Source organism: Beta vulgaris, chromosome 1 (genome assembly GCF_026745355.1).
Source record: "Beta vulgaris subsp. vulgaris cultivar EL10 chromosome 1, EL10.2, whole genome shotgun sequence".
NCBI lineage: Eukaryota > Viridiplantae > Streptophyta > Magnoliopsida > Caryophyllales > Amaranthaceae > Beta > Beta vulgaris.
Window position 1 is genome coordinate 54,276,598 of NC_079202.1, and position 23,674 is coordinate 54,300,271.

General features: G+C 37.6%; 1 protein-coding gene across 4 annotated transcripts; it reads right to left on the reverse strand.

Annotated features, from left to right (window-relative positions):
- Positions 1 to 421: 421 nt before the first annotated feature.
- LOC104905273 (protein VASCULAR ASSOCIATED DEATH 1, chloroplastic) lies at positions 422 to 12,943 on the reverse strand. 4 transcript variants are annotated; one of them, XM_057394710.1, is made up of 19 exons: positions 12,564 to 12,943; positions 12,286 to 12,345; positions 10,432 to 10,482; positions 10,141 to 10,206; positions 9,616 to 9,711; positions 9,392 to 9,493; positions 7,692 to 7,792; positions 7,436 to 7,614; positions 6,925 to 6,965; positions 6,697 to 6,784; positions 6,417 to 6,503; positions 6,275 to 6,329; positions 5,821 to 5,887; positions 4,363 to 4,459; positions 2,222 to 2,283; positions 2,085 to 2,124; positions 1,660 to 1,955; positions 1,224 to 1,519; positions 422 to 1,146 (listed from the first exon to the last, which is right to left on the reverse strand). In XM_057394710.1, the coding sequence occupies exons 1-18, from the start codon at positions 12,732 to 12,734 to the stop codon at positions 1,268 to 1,270; spliced, it is 1,911 nt and encodes a 636-aa protein (XP_057250693.1). In that variant the 5' UTR covers positions 12,735 to 12,943; the 3' UTR covers positions 422 to 1,146; positions 1,224 to 1,267. The 4 variants fall into 4 exon arrangements, with proteins under 4 accessions (XP_057250693.1, XP_010692056.2, XP_010692054.2 ...); XM_010693754.4 differs by having other exon boundaries at positions 1,251 to 1,519; positions 1,660 to 1,958; positions 12,564 to 12,942; XM_010693752.4 differs by having other exon boundaries at positions 1,660 to 1,958; positions 12,564 to 12,942.
- Between the last annotated feature and the right edge of the window lie 10,731 nt (positions 12,944 to 23,674).

The window sequence follows — 23,674 nt, forward strand, 5'->3', positions numbered from 1 at the left end:
TCAGACTAATTGATGAGGGTAAACAGTTATTTAACAAGAGTAAAATTTATTTGAAAAATACAGGGCAAACATTTCTCATTTATGGTCATTATATTTTTCGGAGGGGGATTTAGGGCTTATTGAGCCTCTGGATGAATAGCCTTGTGTAAGAGCAAACCAAAAGAAATTCATCGTACAACGGGTTATCCAAAGAGAACTCAAAAAAACAAAAAAAAAAAAATTGCCACCGTAACAACAATTCGGAACTTTTCAATGTTTTTGTACAAATGTTCCATTCTGCATTCCTTCATACTTTACTACAGCTAGTCAGTATGTAAATAACTAACATTCACAAACAAACTTTTCGCGGACGAGTAATTAATTAACAGATCAGTCTTAACCCGTTAGGTCAAACCAAGGTTCCATATAGACGTTACATCCGAGCACCTTCAAGTCTCAACATTGCTACATTATTAAACTGTGCTCATAGTAATTACTATCAACCTCATTGTCCTCATAGACTACAAAGATTACAACTTACAAGTATAAAAAACCAAATGTGAAGCTATCAAATACAACAGTAAAATATGACTATATTTGAAAAGGAACTGCATCATGACATGAAACAAGAACATTTGAAGTACAAGTAAATGGTCTCTATTGACATGCGAAATGAATCTAAAGCCACACTGAGCCATCATTCAGTTGGCCAACGAGGAAAGATAATTGAATCCTGCATGTGGATTGAAATTCCATGCACAAACAGCGGTCACAAAAATAAAAGGGGAAGAAAATCGTAGATTTTCTGGATTGCCAATCAAAGGGTACTCATCAACTCGTGTTTATTGGCGTTCTGTGTACTGCAGGATGTATTAGCTCTCGGTGGCCAGCTGCATGCCTAGCTCGTTCGATGCTCCCAAATTGTTCCATACAGATTTTTACAATTGTATTTGTTTACAAACTGACCACAAGTCCTCAAAATAACAGTCTAGGGGGGTATACAAAAGATCATGAGGTTGAGCTTGATTATAGCATGTCGACATTACATGTAAGATACAACGTCAAGGAGGACTCTCACGTGTTAAGAAAATGCAAGTGTCATCCACGCCACCTGATACATACAAGATCAATTCTTCAGTGGCAAGAATAAAGCTATTGACTCAGAACCTGACATCAAAAAAGAATTATAATTGAATCACAAAACCCAAAAAGTAAGAGATGTAAATAATACAAGTTCAGTTTACCATAACGGGATTGATAAAAGAATATACAGGGGATCACGGTATTGTCATCTCTGCTGCTTATATAAACCCTCAAGGTCCTTCAATTGTGATTTTAACATAATATGTTCATGTCTCATCCTTTCAAGTTGGGCCTCAACCACAAGCATCTCGTCCTTAAGCAGGTGTACTCGTTTTTCCATCCAAGCCATTGCTTCTGCTGCTCTATTACCAGCCCCCAGCCCCACAGAACTCATGTAATCTGCTTGAGGAATTAGATGAACAGGTTGTGGTCTACTTAGAAGCACCACAATGCTGAGCTGCAGAGAGACACAGTAAAGTAATCAACATGGAGGACCAGTGGGGTGAGTTTAAGCTTTTAAGGTCCATAGCTTAGCGGAAAAATTCTCTAGTTTATGAATTTTCTGATTGAAAAAGTATATAGCGGAACTTATTCTACCTGCATTAATAGGAGGATAATTAGAAATGCAAACACCAAAAAGAGTTGGAGGTTGCCTTGACTTCTCAGAGATGTGCAAAACTTTACTGCAATTGCTCTCAATGTAGACATAACCGTAGTAGTAGCAGGAAGCAGATTCCCGCGTATGTTATTTCCAATTTGTTCAGGAGTTCCCCATGAGTTGGCTACAGTATCATTTGTCCTTTGAGGCTCAGCGCTCCTTTCCATGTTTTTTGCAGGTTGTTCAGAAACTCGCTGATCAACTTGGCCATCCTGGAGCGTATTAAGTAGAGCATCTTCTGCACACCAGATGTTTAGGCATGATTATAATGAGACCAACTGATGCAAAACTGATGCCAAATTCTGCACATTTATAAATACATTAAGTGCAAGGACGTGCTTGAAATTAGTATTTGTTTCTTTACCTTCTGTTTTCTCAATATTCTGCTTTAACATTTCATGTGCCTGTAAGAAATATTGAACATAGATTCTTCACTAACGACAGAACTCTAAGGAGCTTCAAAAAAAAGGCAGTTGCACAGTACAAGGAAAGAGAATATACAAGTTGTATCCAGTTTGCGAAAACGTCTCGACATTCTTCTAATGTTGATTGCTCTATTTTACCTATAATATAGCAAAGTATATGCAATAAACATTAAAAGATTATATGAGAGAGAAAAGAAAAGTTGCAGCAAAATAAAAATAAGAGAAAACTAATTCCTGGTAAAATACACATAAAAGAAGAGGGTCTAACAAGCGCCAAAGGTAAGCAATTGGAGGAAAACCCTAAAATAACAAAGAGATAGTAAAGACAGAGAAACCAGCAAAAGACGGCCAAGAATCACTATAGTTACCCTACAAAGAACAAACCTTGATCTGATCCCCCAGAAGCAACGTACTACATACAAAAAGGGGTTTCACATATAATATTAAATTGTATTATTTTGCTAATTTCACTTCAATCTATAACTAAATCCAACTTATTTGACCAAATTGAGGAAACATGATATACCTCAGTTTCTATAAAGTAGATTAAGCTCATAAAGATTGATGTTGCAACAACAATTTCAAAGTGTTAGTTCTTAAAGGATGAGGATTGGCTAAAAAGATACTCCAAGTTATATATATACTACACTTCCTCAGTTCTCATATAAGTATGCATTCTCATATGAACTCACTTCTGTATATATATATATATATATATATATATATATATATATTATATATATATATATATATATACAGAAGTGAGTTCATATGAGAATGCATACTTATATGAGAAATGAGAATGAATTTTACACGCTATAACTCTTATGAATAAGTAATGTAACTTTAATGAAAAAGTGATGTACCTCCAAAAACAAAATATTTGAAAAAAAAAAATTCAAAAAAAAACATTTTTTTTATAATTCAAATTTTTTTGAGAGATATAACTCTAATGAATAAGTGTTGTAACTCTAAACTAATCGTGTGGTTGAGATTCATTCTCATTTCTCATGTAAGGAGCATTCTCATGTGATCTTGCCTCTCTCTCTCTCTCTCTCTCTCTCTCTCTTCCTCTCTCTCTCTCTCTCTCTCTCTCTCTCTCTCTCTCTCTCTCTATATATATATATATATATATATATATATATATATATATATACATTCTTTGGTCCTTCGCTTGTAGAAACACAGAGAGCCAAAATCTTACTTGACATATCAATAAACACATATGCCTGGAAGTTTGTCTTCATATGGCTCAGTATTACCACAAAGCTGTAAGGCAGAAAAGGTACAAGCAAAACTAAAATCTGCATGGACATTACGGTAGCTCAGGATTTGGACACATTTTTCTTTTTCTGATGCTCTCTAGCTTCTAGAATTGCTTTTAACAACAAAACGGATCTGACGGCCCCCAGGGAACTTGGGTCTGCTCTAGAAAGATAAGTACGTGGTTGAGAGAGCAAGCAGTAAGATAAGCATACTGTTGATACTTGATATAATTTGGAAGAGCATGTAAGAGGGCTTTTCTCGTCTCTGATAACTGATAGTAAACAATCTGCAGCTAATTAACTCATATTATCACATTTTCTAGGAGAATATCATGCAATTCCTTTATAGTTCGCAACCAGCTCCCCTCAGACAAGAAAAGAGAGAAAAATGAAAAATTATCACATCCAACTTGGGGGCCGAGGGAACCTATTATAGTAGTCTGGTTCAGGCAGTTCTATCAGGCAACCAGCTTACTTCATCAATAGTCTCAACCCCCAACTGTTCTAAAGTGTCGACAGTTACAAACTACAGTGGAGTATTGGACACATAAGCCATATTTTTGGAAAACAGGACAAGCATAATTAATTGTCAGTCAGTCGGCAAGAGTAAAGCAACTGTATAGCTGCTGAATCACATCAAACTAAAATGGAGCTGCCCTTTTTCGTGCACATTTGTGCATAATACTATAGCAAGGATCATAACTTAATATGGTTAACAATCTTTAAAGACAGGGTGACTTGCATTTTATTACCTAGCATTATATATGAATGTTTGCTTGAAAAGTGCTAGATAAATAGTTGAATTAATTGAATTAATTAATTATTACACTAGGACAGCCTTCCCCACTCCGCCAACCAACCCCCCTGCTCCCACCCAAAAAAAACTATTCTAAAAAATATTGCCCTATATTAGTTATCACGGGGAGAGAAAAAGAGAAGTTCATCAACAAACCTTTCCACATGGTTTTCTTAGAAAAAGCCACATTCATATACACTTGCAAAATACACCCTTCAGATTGATCATTGTCTTTCTGCACATCCCAGCGTCCCTGGAAAGGCATTAGAAGAGTAGTTAAATAACAGAAGGTTGCTGGTTGGAGGGAAAAACAGTCAACAACAGAGGATGTACTTAGCAATCTGGTGGTATAATAATGGAAGAATCCAACAAGTACAGAAAACAAAACCACATCTCTTGAGAAGTTTAGAGTCTCTTTCCCAATTCCGTTATTACCAAATTATGACACTTTGTGGCTATTTCAATCACTCTTGAGGACTTTGTTGTTTGTTCTATCTTAGTCGGGTCACACAAGCCTAACCTCCATGTAAACTTTTTAGTTATATAGTGAAGCTTTCAACAACGGAGAACTAATATAGGACTTTTGCACATCTAGAAACCATAATGATCCTTATCTACTATCATAGAACCTATTATAAATTTCTGGAAAGGGGAACATTTGCGCTATGGCAGTTGGTACTGCTATAGCTTCTTCAAGAAAACCCTAAAACTTTCCACTTCCTTCAACTACTCTAAACAATTTGGTAAATCTGGTACATGTTTAAAAATATCAGAGATTACTGAAGATCTAAAACCACCTATAATAATGTTATGTTGCATTGCTGCTTACTATCTATGAGCTTTTTTTATCATTATCATCAATATTCCAGATTTCTACAATAGAGCTTGGTTCCTTATTATCTTTTTTATTTCAGATTTGTAACATGCTACCCATCTTCGTTATTAGATAGCTTTACAAATTGAGTCCTGGCAAAGCTGCTAGCAAGCAAATTCCAAAGCTAACACAAGTTTGTGCGAATTTCAGTGGAAGTTGGCACAGGGCCTCAGAGGCAAATCTGACAGTAATTTGAGCAGCTTCCTAAGGTCCACGTGGGTCACTCACTCAATTGATAACTGCAGCCAAAGTTTTTCTACAGAAACATAGAGGATGTTGGCAGGCCCATCCCAGAAGGCACTATAGATAATGCTCACAAAGTCACAATGCTAGTAACTAAACCCTCACCCTAAAGATGCTCCTAGCAATTCCTGACCATGAGTGAACATGTAGGTCATGAAGATTATTATGGAGCATGCTTTTCTGGACTATGCCCTGGAACCCTCCAACACTGCTTGTCTAACACCATAACTTTAGAAACAAGACATTTATATTGAAGCATAGAGGAGGTTTTTGGAAGAAAAAAGGTCAAGACATTCAAGACACACCCACACAATTAAACACCATGTTCAAATCTAATTATCTATACAGATATGAGAAGGCATAGATTATTAATCTCATATTTTAAACATATTTGGTGAAAAACTCCAGAATCAATGATGTAATTATAGACTGATGGTCACTTTAGTAACGGAATGTGACACCATTGTCTTTAGCAGGAACTAAGAACAGAGATTTACCTCAACAATAAAGTAGTCTGCGTAAGGGACATCACTCACTTCCTGGGAAGTCTTGATAACCAGATGTCTGACAAGGTATTGACGGAGAAAAAGAAGAATCAAAATGATGCCCTAGTTAATTACTGATAATTGACATACATCAGGAATCATTTATTCCGGTGCAAAACTCAGCATCGACAAAACTGAAGTAATACCAATGAGCCCAAAACAAGATTTGATATGCTGCACTTTTGCCTGTCTCATAGGCGCAGTTTTGATATGCACCACACCGGCCCCAGAAAAAAAAAATCTAGACTGACGGTCAGCATAGCCCTTTCCCCTTTATAAGTAACAAGTTCAAGAAATGAATTCCCAACAAGTCATGTCAAGCCAAAAGAAACAATAGAGGACGGAGCTCCATTTCAGTCTTTGTTGATGCTGACACAAAAGAGTTTCCAAAAAACGTGCAGCGTACCTGCACTTGTAAACCTGAAAGTTCTGGGTCTCCTTGCAACCACCACATTTCGCACCTTAAGAAACAGAAAAGAAAATAGCACCTTAGGCCATTCCCAATTTATATGTTGACATAATTCTGGTTCAACAGAGATGTAACGTACCAAAATATATTTTAATAGGATGCTGAAAAGTTTTCACACGAGTATATCCAAACCTGTCATGAGGCGACCACGAGGTGCACCTAAGATCTGAATACATAAAGAAAGCACATGCTTCAGACTAGTAAAATTCCAAGTTCCTTTGCTCTTTATATCTATTTCCGACAGTCAAGCTATTGAAAATGCTATCTCCCTAGTCCGTCCCATAGTCAATAATCAGATTTCCTTCACAAAAGGTCCCCTAGATACTTTTTACAATGTCTGTAAATACTGAGAGAGATACCTTTGTCTCCACATTTGTTATGAAAGGATTTAACAAACCCAACAGCATCATCAGAAATAAAAAGATTGAAGAACTGCTCAACATCTATCTGCAAGCCACAGAGAGAATTGTCGTAACTACACCATTATCACACCAGTGGCAACTGCCCAACAGGCAACTAATTTTCGCAACTGGCAACTTTTGTTAAAAAAAATACTCCTACATGGTACAATAAGAACATGAACATACCGGAAACTTGGACTCTGCAACCTTGGTGTAGCATTTAGGTACTGCACATAGGAAAGGCAACATCAGAAGATGTGAAGGATCTTAGAGTGTGATCTTACATAGGGTGCGGCACTACTAAGAAGTATATATATAGCATAATCATAAGAGATGAAAACAGAGAGTTCAGTTGCTCATATTCGCCTATCCAATAAAGATTGTTGAAATGCAAACAAGACCAGCAACGAACTTCTTTTCTTAACATTTGGGCCATCCACTATCCAATCACTTCTATTTTTTTAATCGAAAGTAATATAAACTTTATGCTAGATACTTCACTGACAAGAGCTTTAATGCCAACTAATTGAGCAACCTCAATCAGCTCTTGACAAATTGGACAATCTATAATCTTTTATCTGCCAACTTAAATTTCTTTTATGGATGTATGATGTAGTTTTATTAGTAACCGAGGACCAAGAAAAATATGAAGCATACAGGATGAATCAACAAAAGAAGAATGGAGAGAATTTTTTACTTTCAGGAGCTTCCTGAGTTTCCAGGTTCCAATTGATAGACCGTGAAGAAGTAGAAGGCTCTGCATCATCTTGTTTCTCTTCCAAAACATGAGGAGTTTCCTGGACAGTTGACATAGCATTATCATGCACATGATCTGGAGGGAGTTTGATTTCTTCTGCTGTTGACACTTCCAAGTTCCTAAGACAACTCAAAGTAAAAAGGTCAGTTATATGAAAAAATCAAACAGGAATTTTAAGAGTTGTTTACTAATATACCTCTCATCTGAATCACATTCACTAACTGAGGAATCAGAGTTGTTGGCAGTCTCAGCTGGAGTCTGTGCATTTGACTGGGATATCCTCTCAGATTTAGAATCCTAAAAGACAACAGGGTGTCAAAAGTCTCAATATACAAAAATATATTGAAGAGCTTGGAGTCCATATACCAGTGCACACATCTCAAATAGCCCTAAGATTCAGTATTACTCCCAACTAATAGTGTTCTGCATGTTTCAATTAGTAACCCAAACCAAAATCCTCACCTAGTAACATCATTTAAAGTAACATGAGTACTATAGCAGCTGACGTGATAGACGTAGGGTGCATTCTCTTCATCTTGAAAAAAAACTTTTCGGTCTAATAAGTTCAGATAATTTGAAATAAATTCCAATAAGTTTCTAACACCTTATAAAATAAACTTAGAGTTCCAATAAGTTCATACAAATAAGCTTAGAGTTCCAATAAGTTCATACAAGTACCAATAGGTTACAATAAGTTCGAGAAAAATAAGGTTTAGAGAATGCACCCGTAATCTTGTGATTTTAGAAAACAATCACATATAATCTGTGTCCGCAAGGTAAAAAAGAAAAAGTACGCTATTTCAAGTAACGTATTGTTCTCCAAACACCAACATTATATGCATATGTGTACATGGTTCTGATTGATTTAAAAACTAAGATTATCTTGAATGTGCAAGATCTTCCAAGTGTCCAATTTCGATCGGTGCATTGTCAACCACAATGGCTCTTTAACCTGTGTATGCTCATTTGTTTTACATATAGTTGTTGCTTATTAATCAAGAGTTAATTGAAAATAACCAAATGCAACCCCTCTCACCCTGCCTGGACCAGGAGTCTTCAGAACAATTTGGATTACATTGATGTAAAATTTGAAACTAGCAGCTAAAACCATGGGTTTTTAGAAACCTTATTTCAACAATTTTGAAAGCTCGAAGCAGAGTACTCATGATGGTACATCACAATCCATAATGACAATTAAAAGGGTTATCTTAAACTAAAGCAAACAGTGCCCCATTTGCCCCTCTATTCTCCCCCCAACTTTTCAGCTGGAGAAAGAATCAAGAACAAAAGAAAGACTATCATCTAACTCCAAGAAAATAAAATTCTAGAAAGTCAGTATATCACCCTTTGGAGACTAAAAGAGTAAGTGAACAAGAGCATAAATTTCATCAAGCTGCAAAAAGAATCGTTCCACATGCTAGTAATTTCATTAGCTATTCGGATTATATAATCAATCATCCTTCCTTGCTGCACTTTGAAGTTTGAAATAAGCAGTTACAACTTACAAGGCCACCCTCCGGAGCTTTAAAAACCAATTGACGCCCATAATGAACTTATCTTCACAAAGTTCTGCAGCTAATACGACCCCTCCGCGCCCCCCCCCCCAAGAGAAAGAGAATAGGACTAACCCCATCCTTCATTCATATTTTCCGATAATCACGCGTAAGGTAAACAAGCAGCTCTAGTTAATCCTTTTTCTGGTATTATATAGAGCCTATACTCGTATTCCACAAATTAACAACCTAAACCTGATTGACAAACACATGCATAAATGAACTACCACATATAAGCATATCAATATAACATGACCACGGGATGAGCAAGCCTTCCAATCTAAATTCATAATTCCCAACTGCTGGTCCATTAACAATAATTAGATATAAGATATAGGGATACCTGTTGATCCAACATCACTTTAGGACCATTAGCGTAGTTTGACCAACCATCATCAATAAGCTTAAAAGCTTCGTCGCGGGACAAAAAAGAAGCGAAAAAGTGCTGCAGACCACGAAAATCATATAAATAATCAAAATCATCACTGCATCCAATTAGCAACTTTCTATAGGACTTTAGGGCGTAGGCCAAAGGTAATGATGAAAATTTGGAATAGCATCAGTTACCTTCTTCCCAGTAGCCTCAATTTCAATAGCATTAGGAAAGATTCCAGCAGTTTTTGCTCTTCGTACAGCTGTAACATCTTGAAGAGGGATTATTTTCTGAAGCAAATGAAGAGCAACCACAAAGTAAAAACAAATCCTCAGTGCAAATAGGTAACAGTGAAATAACTGTAGGAAATGTGACAAATTCACCTAGCTATCACCTTAAAGCATCAACAGTGAACTGTAATTGGTTCTAGTACACCTATGTGCTTTTAGAAATGGCTTTCAGTTCTAAAGAGCGAAAGCATAGTGATCTTTAAAAAAGCTCAGGGACTCGTCAATACCCCTACCCTGATAGGAACCACCTGTGGACACTAATGCAACCCCCCAAGGAGAGGGCATATATCAGCTCTTCAGATTTCTAAATTGTCTAGCTAGTTCAAGTTTGTGCTATTTCATAGAAGTCAACACTTATTACCTAATCATGTGCATTGTGCAGGATACACATATATCACTATATAGTGTACCATGGAGGTAGCAAGTTACCTTTGTTTCAAATCCAAATATGTTGGAGTAAAAGCAGATGTAGTGCTCAAACAAGTACATGTGACCCTGCAGAAACAACCACAATACCAAGACTGCAAGGATAAGTTTGGACACTTTTTATCTATAATAGTGCACAAGTCAGCAGAAAGCCAGTAGCAGACGACAAATGAGATAACTAAGATAGACAACAGAGACAGAAAATGGCAATGAAGCAAAACTGTATTAAAAAAAAAAAAAAAAGATGAACAGAAGATCACATGTAAAATAAAATGGAATAAAATCAGTTTTTACCTGAAGAAGAATGTTTTCTTGTAATGCACAGTTGAAATCCTGCAAAAGAACCTGTCACGAAAGAAGTGTTAGAAGAGCTATGGTTCAGGTTTGTAAAGTGGTGAATGAGATTTAGCATTTAAGGGCATAATTTGTGTTGGAAGTCCTTCATAATGTGAATAACAGATAAAAACTCGTGAATCATATTTGTGAAACCAGCACTAACATTCATCAAACCCAACACAGGCTCACAGGACTAATCCAAGGGACCAGCATGAGATCTAAGTGCTGGGGAGAACCACATAGTCCAAATGTGTGGCTCATAGTAGCTTTTCATCCCAAAGCCAATGAGCAAAAGGAGTAGCAGCTGCAACAGTTATGTACAACAGTTCCCACCACAATTATTCAATGTGGAAACTTAACAATTCACACATATACCCAACAAATCTCCTTTTTTCAGGAGCAAATTCCATAGGGTGATTGGGCCTTAAAGGATTAGGCTAAAGACCCAAAGGTGCAAACTAACAAGGAGAAGCGATATATTCTACCATAAATGACAGGGGTACAAGTACACCCTTATGCTGGCTGAATACTAGCCTTGTTTGTGGCTTGGTCTTTCACAAAAGAATACAATAGTTACATGATATTAGATTCAAGCATGGAGTCAAAACAAAGCCACATCGTATCGTATCGCCCGTGTCATAAAGGTTTTCAAAATTCAAATCTACCAAACCGATACTTCCCGCACCGTAAAGGTGTAAAAAACGGTGTTTTAGGCTGGTTCAAGGGATATCTCACGGTCTGAGGCGATATTTGGTAGACGGCAGTACGACAACTATATCATCCCCGTTCCCGCATCGCCATGACTGTTACCGCGATCACGACCGGAACCGCATTTTTGAACAATCGATTCAAGTACACATGGGATTTGTTGCCTCTCGCGTTCACTTCTACATTTGTTGGGATTATGTTTTAGGTGCTAGTTTCCATATGCATGTGTTTCTTCAAAATAGTTGTTGGCGTATGTTGGGATGAAGGAAGTGTTGTACACAACAAGCATAGTCTCCCCAAATCACAAGGAGGCGACTTTTATGTGATTCGAGATGTCTAAAGCACATCCACCCCAAATCACTATACACTCACTGCATACCACTTTGTGGCAGTGATACTATATAATACATGTTTGTTCCATAACTACGTAACTATTGGGCTTTGTTCTTTTCACCTTACATACACAAGCTTTCGGACATCTTAAGGACAAAGAAGTTCAAATTAGTTCAAAAAGGGCCAATAAGTCCATATAAAAGGCAGTTAAAGTTCAATTCACAACTAAATTAAGTTTACATAAGTCCCCATAATGGCAATAAGTTTAGATAAGGGCTAATACATTTATACAATGAGTTTCCAAAAGGAAATATCAAAACCTAAGAAAGTAGATTTCTTAGTCAATAGGTTCTCCCAACATTGCACCCCAACAAGATTGTATTTCTATTTCCTAATCTAGTCAAATTTGGAAACGAAGGTATTTAATGAGTAGGACTTAATAGGCTCACTGTGTGCATAAGCTTGGTTACCTTCTCCCTTGCAGTGGATTAAGATGAGACACCAAGTCGCCAAAGTTGATCATACAATGAGGGACATTATACAGACTTGAGTGGAGCACAATTTCAGATTGTATGTAATATAATAGAAGTATATATTGATCGATAATAAGTTTTGTCCTATTTTCTATCGTGATTGAGGTTTGCCAGTTGCCAAGTTAGTTGGATGAATATATATAGTATAGTATAGTATATATGAGGAGATTTTCAACACTAAAAGTAAATTGATAAAATGATAGTAGAACAGAAAAGTAAGCTCATCGAGTTGACTTACTTCTTCAGAAGGCAGGCGAAAAAGCTGGCGATACTCCTCACTCTTCAGCAAATCCGCAGACTAAAATTCAAATTAAAAAAAATCACAAACATAAATGAAACAGCAAATCTATACTTCAAAATCAAATTGAAATCACAAGTTGAAATCACACAGAACACAGCTAAATTGAAAATTAGGTAGCCGTGAATGTGATCAACTTCAATCTAAAGCAAAATTTCTAGAAATTACTAATTTACCTCAATTACAGAGATCAAATTGAAGAAAAATTAGAAGAATACCTGAGAATCGCCATTTCTGGAGAAACTCAAAGCTCGACTAATAGAATCAGGTTGTTCGGAAGAATTGGACGAAACTTCCGACGACTGCCTCGGCGGAGAGAAAGCTGGAGAGGACACCATTGTTTGAGAAGAAGGTGCGATTCTCGCAGGACCCGCCATAGCTGCCGCCATGGAAGAAGGAGAGGAGAGAGAAAATGAAGGTTGATGATGAGAAATCAGAATAGTTAGAGAGAGGTAGACGCGTGTGTGAGAAAGTTGGTAATTTGGTGTTTTCGAAGATTACTGCGGCTTAACCGACAGATGATGCTCACCGGTAGGAAAGGAGTAAATGTTGACTCGTTTTTGGACACGGTGGTTGTTAACTTCATTTTGCTAGTATTTCTACTAGAGTGTGTTCGACGGCAAGTCTAGACTCTAGAGAAGGGGAAGGAAATGATGGTGTGAGAGTGTGACGCGTTACACAAAAGACGGACTCAATAGTATTAGTTGTTTAATATTTCGATTTGTTTTTTTTTGGATAATATGTTCTACTTTATAATAGATATATCTGATGGTAGATATTATGTATCCTTTATTCCTTTCTGAGTATATGTTAGGGAAATTACGAAAAACAACAAGGGTTACAAGATGAACAATCTTTTGGGCATGATTTACTTTTCCAAAAGTAATATTCTGACCCTATTCTAATAGCACCGGTTCATGGAATTCATCTTCGAGATACAAAGAAGAAAATAATAGTGGTCATGCTAAGTATGAACACTATCAATTGAAAATGAGTTTGTGAGATTTTGTAGTGATGAAATTTTTTGATTTTGATCTTTAGAGTTTGTGTGCAAATGAAAGAAGTAGTTTTCTCAACATCCTTCATTATATGAGTATTCCCATATTTATAACAATGCTACATTGTTTCAAAAAACCGAAACGAAACTTTGAATAACCATAGAAAATCGTGAATCAACGCGAGCAAATCACGCCCACGCAAGCACGTCGCGAGGTGCGACATCCTTCGTGGGTTGCGAGGTGCGACATTGATCGCAACGTGCAATCAGTCCCTGACAATTGCAACGTTAACAATTTCAGCACATGCCCAAGGCTCGTGAGGTACGCCCTCTTGGTGCGAATGCATTGAGCGAGTGTTCGTTGTTCATCAAACTTCGACGAAAGTAAACACAAATCACACGTAGCATAGTATTATTACATATATTGTTTGAATTACGACACCATAATCAAGCGATCAAATAATATAATATGAATTAAACTTTACTCTATATTCTAAATCTTCAACGATATATGTATAATTTGTTCAAGTGTTAATTGCAACCAAGTTATCGAGAAAATCATTTCTTAATCTAAGAAGAAATTAATATTTCTCATGTATAATGGATGTTTGATCCACACACTAACGTAGAGTTAGGTTTCATCTTATCATATCTGGTTGCATGTGTTTCAGAAGCACCATGCATAAAAGAAAAGTTTGGTCAATTTCTATATATTATTGATGTCATTGAGGATTCTCGAATGCATGTAGGGGGGATCACTAAGCATAGTGTTATCATGGAATTTCTCATAACTCCATATACTTAGCTTATACTCCCTCCGTCCCAAAATATAGTTCCCATTTTCCTTTTTTCACGGTAATTTATGTAAGTAGGGATAGTAAAGATTTTTTGTTTATTTAAATAAATGTTGTATGGGAAAAGATGATTTTAGGAAAGAGAATGGAGAATAATTGGTGAAAGAGCATTAATTCTAACATTTTGGTTGAATAAACAAAGAATAAAACAAAATTCAAGAAGCAAATAAATGATGGGACACCATTTTTCTAGACAAATTACGGAAAAATGTGAAACTAAATATGGAAATGGGAACTATATTTTGGGACACCCAAAATAGAAGTGGGAACTATATTTTGGAACAGAAGAAGTATATTGATCTCGTTAGAAACCTAACTTTTATACAAGAACTTTAACTTATATTTGTGATATAATTCACTGGATACGTATAAATCTAAGCTAGTATTCTCCCTTTAATTTCCCATTTCAATTATTATATTTCCATCACATTAAATAACTTTAAACGTTTTAAAGCAAGTTGTTAAATTTTGGGAGATTGATTCCTAATACTTTATGAAAATAAGATAAGACTGAAGATGAAGTGTGATGTAATATGGCTAATGTTATAGTATTCATCTCAATCACAAAGCAATTTGGCTTCAATGAAAAACAATGACAATTGCATCAATAGAGCATAAACACCTAATAAACATATTAACGTACTTTTTTATGAGGGGTCATATCAATAACATACTTAAAATATTTGTTGTCAATTAATGAATGCAACGTGGAAATTTTGAGTTGCCTAAAAATGTTGCAAACCCAGAATATCTATGTTATTTTCGAATGAAATTGACTTATCATAACTTTTTTAGTTATCTAAAACTTATTGGACGACATTAAATATGGGTAGCTATATACTTATTGAAACTTATTTGAGCTTATTAAACCTTATTGTATTTGTATATCAAAGAGGTAGTCTCATATAAGTTAATTTAAAATCAATATGAACTTGAGAATCGTGTGGGAGCCCAATGATTGAAGCTCCCACCTCCCAACCTTATGGTCGTGAGTTCGATCTCATCAACCCCATATTTGGGATATTTGTATGGATATGCTTTTGGTTATAAATTTTCAATTTCTGTAAGTTTTCTTATATCCCCTTCTTACCTCATAGTTTATGAAGGTTGAGCTTGTTTGGGCTAGTAAATTACTGAATAAAAAAAACCTAATACGAACAACTTCAAGACGTGGTCATAAAGACATAAACTTCAAAAATATCAATAGCAACAAAAAAATAGATAGGGAGGGATAATAAGATGATTTTATATAACATATTAAAATAATGTAGAAATATGCCTTGAATCATTGTGCATCGAAGGTGTTCGAAGAAATGCGTCAAAAGCGAGTTTCTGGATACCGCCCGATCGGGTCGGGCGAGGCCGCCCGATCGGCCGAACGAGAAAGAGCTGGAAGTGAAAAGCAGTCCGCCCGATGCCATCGGGCTCTTCGCCCGATCGGGCGAGACACCGAATTACGACTCGGGCGTTCTCGCCCGACCGGGCGCGCAACGAAGCTGGGGAAGGAAATAATCACCGCCCGATCGGGCGGGTTCGCCCGACCCGATCGGGCGGCTGCCCGGTTAACGCGTTTTCGCGTTTTTCTGACGGGATATAAATACTCTGTTTATATTCTAGGGTTCTTTTTCACGAAATACTTCTTTTCTCTCTGTAATCTGTTCTTCTCATATAAAAAATATTCTCTCTCTCTGCCGTGGACGTAGCCAATTTGGTGAACCACGTAATTCTGGTGTCTGATTTTATCGTTTTTGCATTCATAATTTGTTTCTCTCTCACGTCCGTTATAACAAATTGGTATCAAGAGCTTTGGTGATCGATCTGTGTGAGAAAGATGTCTGGGATGAATGTCAAAATTGATAAATTTACTGGGAGGAATAGTTTTAGTCTGTGGCAAATCAAGATGCGGGCTTTACTGAAGCAACAGGGGTTGTGGGCACCGTTGGCCAAGAAGGCAACGGATTCGGTTACCGCTGAGATGGAAATTCTGGAGGAGAAAGCACATTCAACAATTATGTTGTGTCTGTCTGACGACATAATTACTGAAGTTGCGGAGCAGGACACTGCTGCTGGTCTGTGGTTGCAGTTAGAGAGTTTGTACATGACGAAATCTCTAACCAACAAGTTGCTTTTGAAGCAACGTCTGTTCAGCCTGCGTATGCAGGAAGGTACGTCTTTAAGAGATCATTTAGATAAATTAAATACCATCTTACTAGATCTGCGAAATATTGATGTTAAAGTAGATGATGAGGATGCTGCTTTAATTCTGTTGGTATCTTTGCCTATGTCATATGAGAATTTTGTGGATTCATTTATTGTTGGTAAAGATAGTCTGTCGTTAGAAGAAGTAAGATCTGCTCTGCATACTAGAGAAGTCCGTCACCAGGCTTCTGGGTCTAGTACAGAAAATCAGGCATCTGGATTAGTAGTTACTGGAGGGAAGGGACAAAAGAAATCTGGTAAAAAGAAAACGAACTTTAAAAATTCGAATTCTAAGGGTCCTAAAACTACTGATATCTGTAATTACTGTAAGGAGAAGGGGCATTGGAAGAATGAGTGTCCTAAGAAAAAGAAACAGCAGGATAAAAGTGAAGGTTCTGCTGCTTTGGCAGAAACTGGAGGTGATTCTGAGGAAGATCTGGCCCTAGTAGTTAATAGCCAGTCACATTGTAGGGATGTGTGGGTTCTTGATTCTGGGGCATCGTATCATATTAGTCCATGCAGGGAGTGGTTCTAACTTACAAGCAGATAGATGGAGGCAATGTTTCTATGGCTAACAGTGCTGCCTGCAAAGTAGTTGGGATAGGCTCTATAAGGGTGAGGACTCATGATGGTACACTCTGTACCTTGAACGAAGTTAGGCATGTTCCATTAATGACAAAGAATCTGATATCTCTGAGTCTTCTAGATAGTAAGGGGTTCAGTTTTCAAGGTGAAGGTGGAGCTATGAGTGTCTACAAGGGTTCAAAGGTGGTTCTGAAAGGTATTAAAGTTGGTACCTTATATATTCTTCAGGGGTCTACTATGACAGATTCTGCTGCTGTTGCATCATCTGAGATTCACAAGGAGGAGTTGACCAAGTTGTGGCATATGAGACTTGGGCACATGGGTGAAAGAGGGATGCAAATTCTGTCAAAAGGGATCTTCTATGTGGGCACAAGGTGCAGAGCCTAGAGTTTTGTGAACACTGTGTGTTTGGGAAGCTTCATCGCAGCAAGTTTCCAAAGGCGGTTCATACAACTAAAGGTACACTTGATTATATTCACTCTGATTGTTGGGGACCTTCCCGAGTTGCATCTATTGGAGGTCACAGGTATTTTGTGTCTATGATTGATGATTATTCAAGAATGACTTGGGTGATTATGATGAAGCATAAAAGTGATGCTTTCAAGAATTTCAAACAGTGGAAGGTTTTAGTGGAAAATCAAGTTGAAAGGAAGATCAAAAGGCTGCGAACTGATAATGGTCTGGAGTTCTGTTGGTCTGAGTTCGATGAGTTCTGCAAAAATGAAGGGATTGCTCGCCATCATACTGTTAGAAACACGCCACAACAGAATGGAGTTGCAGAACGCATGAATCAGACACTTCTGGAGAGGGCAAGGTGCATGCTCTCAAATGCTGGGATGGCTAGGAGGTTTTGGGCAGAAGCTGTAAGCACAGCTTGCTATCTGATCAATCGGGGACCCCACACAGGTATTGACTGCAAGACACCTTATGAGGTGTGGTCTGGTAAGCCTGCAGATTACTCTTTGTTGAGAATTTTTGGTTCTACTGTCTATTATCATGTAAATGAGGGAAAATTAGAACCTAGAGCTAAGAAGGGTAGATTTGTTGGTTTTGGGATTGGGGTTAAGGGCTATAGAGTATGGTCACCTTCTGAAAATCGTGTCATACTTAGTAGGAATGTAATATTTGATGAAAATTCCATGCTTAACCCTTCTGTAAAGTCTACTGTGGAGTCTGTCAGTGGAGATGTTGATAAACAGGTGGAGCTGCAAGTCACTCAGGCTGAGAGTGAATCACAGCACCAAGGTGGAGAAGATCAACATGAAGAAGAGCCATCATGAAATTCATCAACCAAGCATAGCACTTGATAGAGCTAGAAGAGTTGGTGTGGGGCCTCCAAAGAGGTATGGTTTTGAAGATATGGTGGCCTATGCACTTCAGGTTGCTGAGGAGGTGGAGGTTGAAAATCATGAGCCATCCACCTATAAGGAAGCTGTTTCTGGAAGTGAGTCTACTTTATGGCTTGCTGCAATGGGAGATGAGATGGATCTCTCGATAAAAATCAGACTTGGGAGTTAGTTAAACGTCCTAAGGAAAGGAAGATTGTGACATGCAAATGGGTCTTCAAGAAGAAAGAGGGGTCTTCACCTACTGAGGGGGTTAATATAAAGCTCGGGTTGTTGCAAGAGGGTTCACACAAAGGGAAGGGGTAGATTATAATGAGATTTTCTCACCAGTAGTCAGACATACTTCCATCAGGGTGCTACTAGCAATGGTTGCACATCAGGATCTTGAACTTGAGCAACTAGATGTGAAAACAGCTTTCCTACATGGGGAGTTGGAAGAAGAGATTTATATGACACAACCAGATGGGTTCCAAGTTCCGGGAAAAGAAGACTATGTTTGCAGATTGAAGAAGTCCTTGTATGGGCTAAAGCAGTCTCCTAGGCAGTGGTATAAGCGGTTTGACAGCTACATGATTGAGTTGGGCTACAACAGAAGTGAGTATGATTGCTGTGTGTACCATAACAAGTTGAGTGATGGTTCTTTCATATATCTGGTTCTGTATGTAGATGATATGCTTATAGCTGCTAAGGCTAAGTCTGATATTCAGAGGTTAAGGGTCTTCTCAGTGCTGAGTTTGAGATGAAAGATTTGGGTGCTGCAAAGAAGATTTTGGGGATGGAGATCTATAGGGAAAGAAGTCAGAAGAAACTTTTCTTATCTCAGAAAGGTTATATTCAGAAGATTCTATCAAGGTTTGGCATGACAACTGCAAAGCCTATAGACACTCCAAGTGCTTCAAATAATCATTTGTCTGTGGCTTTTGCACCCAAAACTGCTGAGGAGAAGGAGTACATGAGTCGGGTTCCTTATGCTAGTGCAGTAGGGAGTTTGATGTACGCTATGGTTTGCACTAGGCCGGATCTTGCACATGCAGTCAGTGTAGTTAGTAGGTTCATGGGTGATCCTGGTAAGGAGCATTGGCAGGCAGTCAAGAGGATTTTTAGGTACCTAAGAGGTACTTCTGATGTTGGTCTCATTTATGGGAATGATACCCAGTGTTTAGTCACTGGTTATTCGGATTCTGATTATGCTGGAGATGTTGACAGTAGGAGGTCAATGACTGGTTATGTATTTACTCTTGGTGGTTCTGTCGTTAGTTGGAAGGCAACTTTGCAGGCTACAGTTACTTTGTCTACTACTGAAGCAGAGTACATGGCATTGACAGCAGCTGCTAAAGAGGGAATATGGCTAAAGGGACTAGTTAGTGATCTTGGGTTGCATCATGATCAGGCTACTGTGTACTGTGACAGTCTGAGTGCAATATGTTTAGCTAAGGATCAAGTCATCATGAGAGGACTAAACATATTGATGTAGATACCATTTCCTAAGGAGTGAGACTAGGATTAAGGTGAAAAAGGTAGGAACTGCTGATAATCCTGCTGACATGTTCACCAAGCCGGTTCCGCAGAGTAAGTTTCAACATTGTTTGGACTTACTCAATGTTCGTGATTGTTAATTGCCCTCTTGGGCAATTCTGGGGTCCTTAGGGACTAATCTGGTCTGGTTGTCTTTTGGGACAAATCTGGTGTTTGGGAGATTCTGGGCGTTGTGATCAATGCATCTGTTTTTGGGTTATTATGAGAGGATTCAAGTCAAGGTGGAGATTTGTAGAAATATGCCTTGAATCATTGTGCATCGAAGGTGTTCGAAGAAATGCGTCAAAAGCGAGTTTCTGGATACCGCCCGATCGGGTCGGGCGAGGCCGCCCGATCGGGCCCGCAACGAGAGAAGAGCTGGAAGTGAAAAGCAGTCTCGCCCGATGCCATCGGGCCTCTTCGCCCGATCGGGCGAGACACCGAATTACGACTCGGGCGTTCTCGCCCGACCGGGCGCGCAACGAAGCTGGGGAAGGAATAATCACCGCCCGATCGGGCGGGTTCGCCCGACCCGATCGGGCGGCTGCCCGGTTAACGCGTTTTCGCGTTTTTCTGACGGGATATAAATACTCTGTTTATATTCTAGGGTTTCTTTTTCACGAAATACTTTCTTTTCTCTCTGTAATCTGTTCTTCTCATATAATAAAATATTCTCTCTCTCTCTGCCGTGGACGTAGCCAAATTGGTGAACCACGTAATTCTGGTGTCTGATTTTATCGCTTTTTGCATTCATAATTTGTTTCTCTCTCACGTCCGTTATAACAAATAACATTGACTATAACTGACTATTTAATGAAGTACCCGATATTTTTTCGCTTACGATGAAAAGAAAAGTTGCTCGTTAGGGCATTACTCATAACTAATGCTACTAAATGAGCTCCTCAGAGACTAATTTTGGTTATCACAAACTAAACTCCACTTCTAACAAAGTGATTAATAATTTCTGTCCCTATTGACCATTAGTAGAGATGGCGATTAGTGCGTGCGGGCTAGGCGAGCTGGTCCATAGGCCCTAGTGGGCCGGGTTGAGATTTCATGGCCCAGAACCAGACCGTGAAATTAACGGTTTAGGTGGGCTAGTTCATGGGATGAAAAATCTTAGCCCGCAACGGTTTATTACCGATTTTCACGGTTCGTAAAGCGATTCATGGGCCTTGCGGGCTGGCAGGCTAGCGGGCCGACATGAGAATTTTTTTTTCAAGGTTATATAATCATTTATTATTATTACATAAAACTTTTAATATTAATTAAAATATATATAGTTATTAATATTAAAGAATAATTTAATTATATTTGAATTTGATTGAATTATAATATATGCAATTTGATTATACAATTTGATTAAAATATACACAATTTGGTTGAATAATTACTTGGGCTGGGTTGGTCCGATTCATGGGTTGGGTCGGACCGCTTTCGTGGACCGGGCTAGGTGGTTTCGGTAGTGGGCTTTTGTACGCTTGACTCATACAATTTGGCCCACGATCCACCCACCAATTTCACGGTTTGAGCTGCGCTGGACCGGACATTTTGCGGGCTCAACCCACACGGCCCAAGAGGCGAGCTAGGTTGGATGGGTTGGATTGGTCCGTAATGTTGGTCATCTCTAACCATTAGTGTGAAAGCAATATTCATATTCTCTCTAGCAAGTGGATTCTGGAAAGCAAATGTTTATGAAGAGCAAATGTACGTTTAGGCCTTGTTGTCTTGGACTTTTTTCAGTTCTTTTTCGCAGTTCAGTTCATACACTCTCTCATGTTCAGATTTCTCGTAATTCAGTTTAGTCCAATTCAGTTTTATCGCAGTTAAGTTCAGTTTCTCCTACTCCAAAGAACTGGGCATACTACTCGCTCCCATGAAACAAGTAGTAATACTTCATTAAAACAATATAGAAACAAATATGATTGATGAGTTAGCACTAGAGCTGATAAAAAAAGCCTTGCCCGCGGGACCACCCTGCCCCGTCCTGAATTTTGGGAGGATTTGGGCAGAATTTTTGGATTGCGCCCGATTTTTTTGGCTTTAGGACGGGTTTTGAACAAGTAAAAAATGATTTTTTAGTCTACCCGAGCTGATCAATGGGCAATTTTATTAGCTCGACCCAACTCGGCCCATAATTACCTCTATTAGCACTATCTAACAAGATTTTTAATGTAGAAAACCCTAGTGGAAAAAGAATCATGAAAAACCCACTCCAATCAAATTCCAGCCAGTCATGAGTCACCCACCCTTGATTGCTTGCTTCTTGAGCTTTTGTTAATTCCAACAATTTTTCTCGGTTACTTTTATTATTCAAACCTTGTCTTTCCTCCTTTTCAAAAAGCAATGGGGGAAGAAATTCATGTCCCACCCATGAAGATTACATAGTTTCCTTTTTATGGGAATGTGGGTTTGATGACCTACGAATTTGTAGTATAATACTAAGGGATCTAATCATTTGAATCACTAACTCTTTTGGTTTCATGGGATTGAAGAATTTTCAACACCCACATGCCTAAACTCTTTATTTTGATTATCGTGACCACCAACCGTTAATTATTTTTAAGATAATCATATCATTTATATATACGATATATGATGACATTTCCATAATACAAGAGATATTGGAGATTAAAAGTGTCTCCAATATCTCTAATACACAATATGCCGTTTGCCGCATAGCTCCTCCATTAATAATGTCTAGGAAATTAAAAGAATTCATAGTTAACTATGGTGGACTGGTGGTAGTAGATATGATACCACTATTCTTCTAATCCCCTTCCTCCAATTAACTTACGAAATACCTAATTAAGAAATTTGTGTTTACTTGACTCATAAATAGGAAGGCCCTTTAGTAATATGATCATGTTACCTTACATATTCAATTAAATACAAAAATTACCGACAATGTGTTTATAAAAAGTTGGTTTTAACGACACGCCTCAAGAATTATAAAAAAAAGAGTGAATTTTAACAAATTCTGATAAACTTTTGTAGAAAATTTGGGTGGGTCCGTGTATAATAGCTTTTTTTGCACCAAGTATTGTATGATATATTCAGTTTTTAATTAATGTAATCAGTTTTTTATTTGATATAGTCATTTTTTGTATGAAATATCACCTTTTGCATAGTCAATTTTTGTAATATAGTTAAATTTTTTTAACATATATAGTTAGGTGTTGTATGCTATATATAATCGGTATTCTATGATATAGTTAATTATTGTGAATTCCGTCTACCCAAAACTTGCTAAAACTTTTTGTTTTGTCTTGAATCAAATTGGTCTAGGAAGGGAGACTAACCATAAATGTCAATATTTGGCACGAGCAAGGAAACAACTTGCGTAGATTATACTGAGATATAGTAAATTAAATTTTAAAAAGTATCATGAGATACACTTTGTATTAAGATCATATCTTGTGTGTTTTTTCTTAAAGGGATATGAAGTATTATGTTACTTCTGTATATTGTTTAGTCACACATTTTTGTCATCTCTAGAAAAAATATTTTTGGTATCATGACTCGTTGGGTTAGCAATGGGTCGAGTACTATTAGACTCAGACTCAAAATTAAGTAGACCGAAACAAATTTTAAATCTATTAATTAGGTATGAAAAATTAAGACCCTAATCCAATGGATTCTGGTAGCTCCAAGATCTAGAAAGGGTCCATAATGAATTATTAAATTATTGTTTGCCATTTTTTTTATTGCGTGTTGATCATATATATACAATTTATAGCTATTAGGAGGTAATGACAATGTAAACATATGTAACTCGCAAAGAATATATAAAACAAACAAAGTTATGTTGGCACATGTACTCTTCGCTACCC

Bases quoted from the DNA above. Each gene is read 5' to 3' on its own strand.
- LOC104905273 (XM_010693754.4), bottom strand. From the start codon at position 12,734: ATGGCGGCAGCTATGGCGGGTCCTGCGAGAATCGCACCTTCTTCTCAA. The intron at 10,483-12,285 runs GTAAGTCAACTC...CTTTCGTGACAG, and splicing joins TTCGCCTGCCTTCTGAAGAA to GTTCTTTTGCAGGATTTCAA. The intron at 9,712-10,140 runs GTAACTTGCTAC...CATTTGCTTCAG, and splicing joins TATTTGGATTTGAAACAAAG to AAAATAATCCCTCTTCAAGA.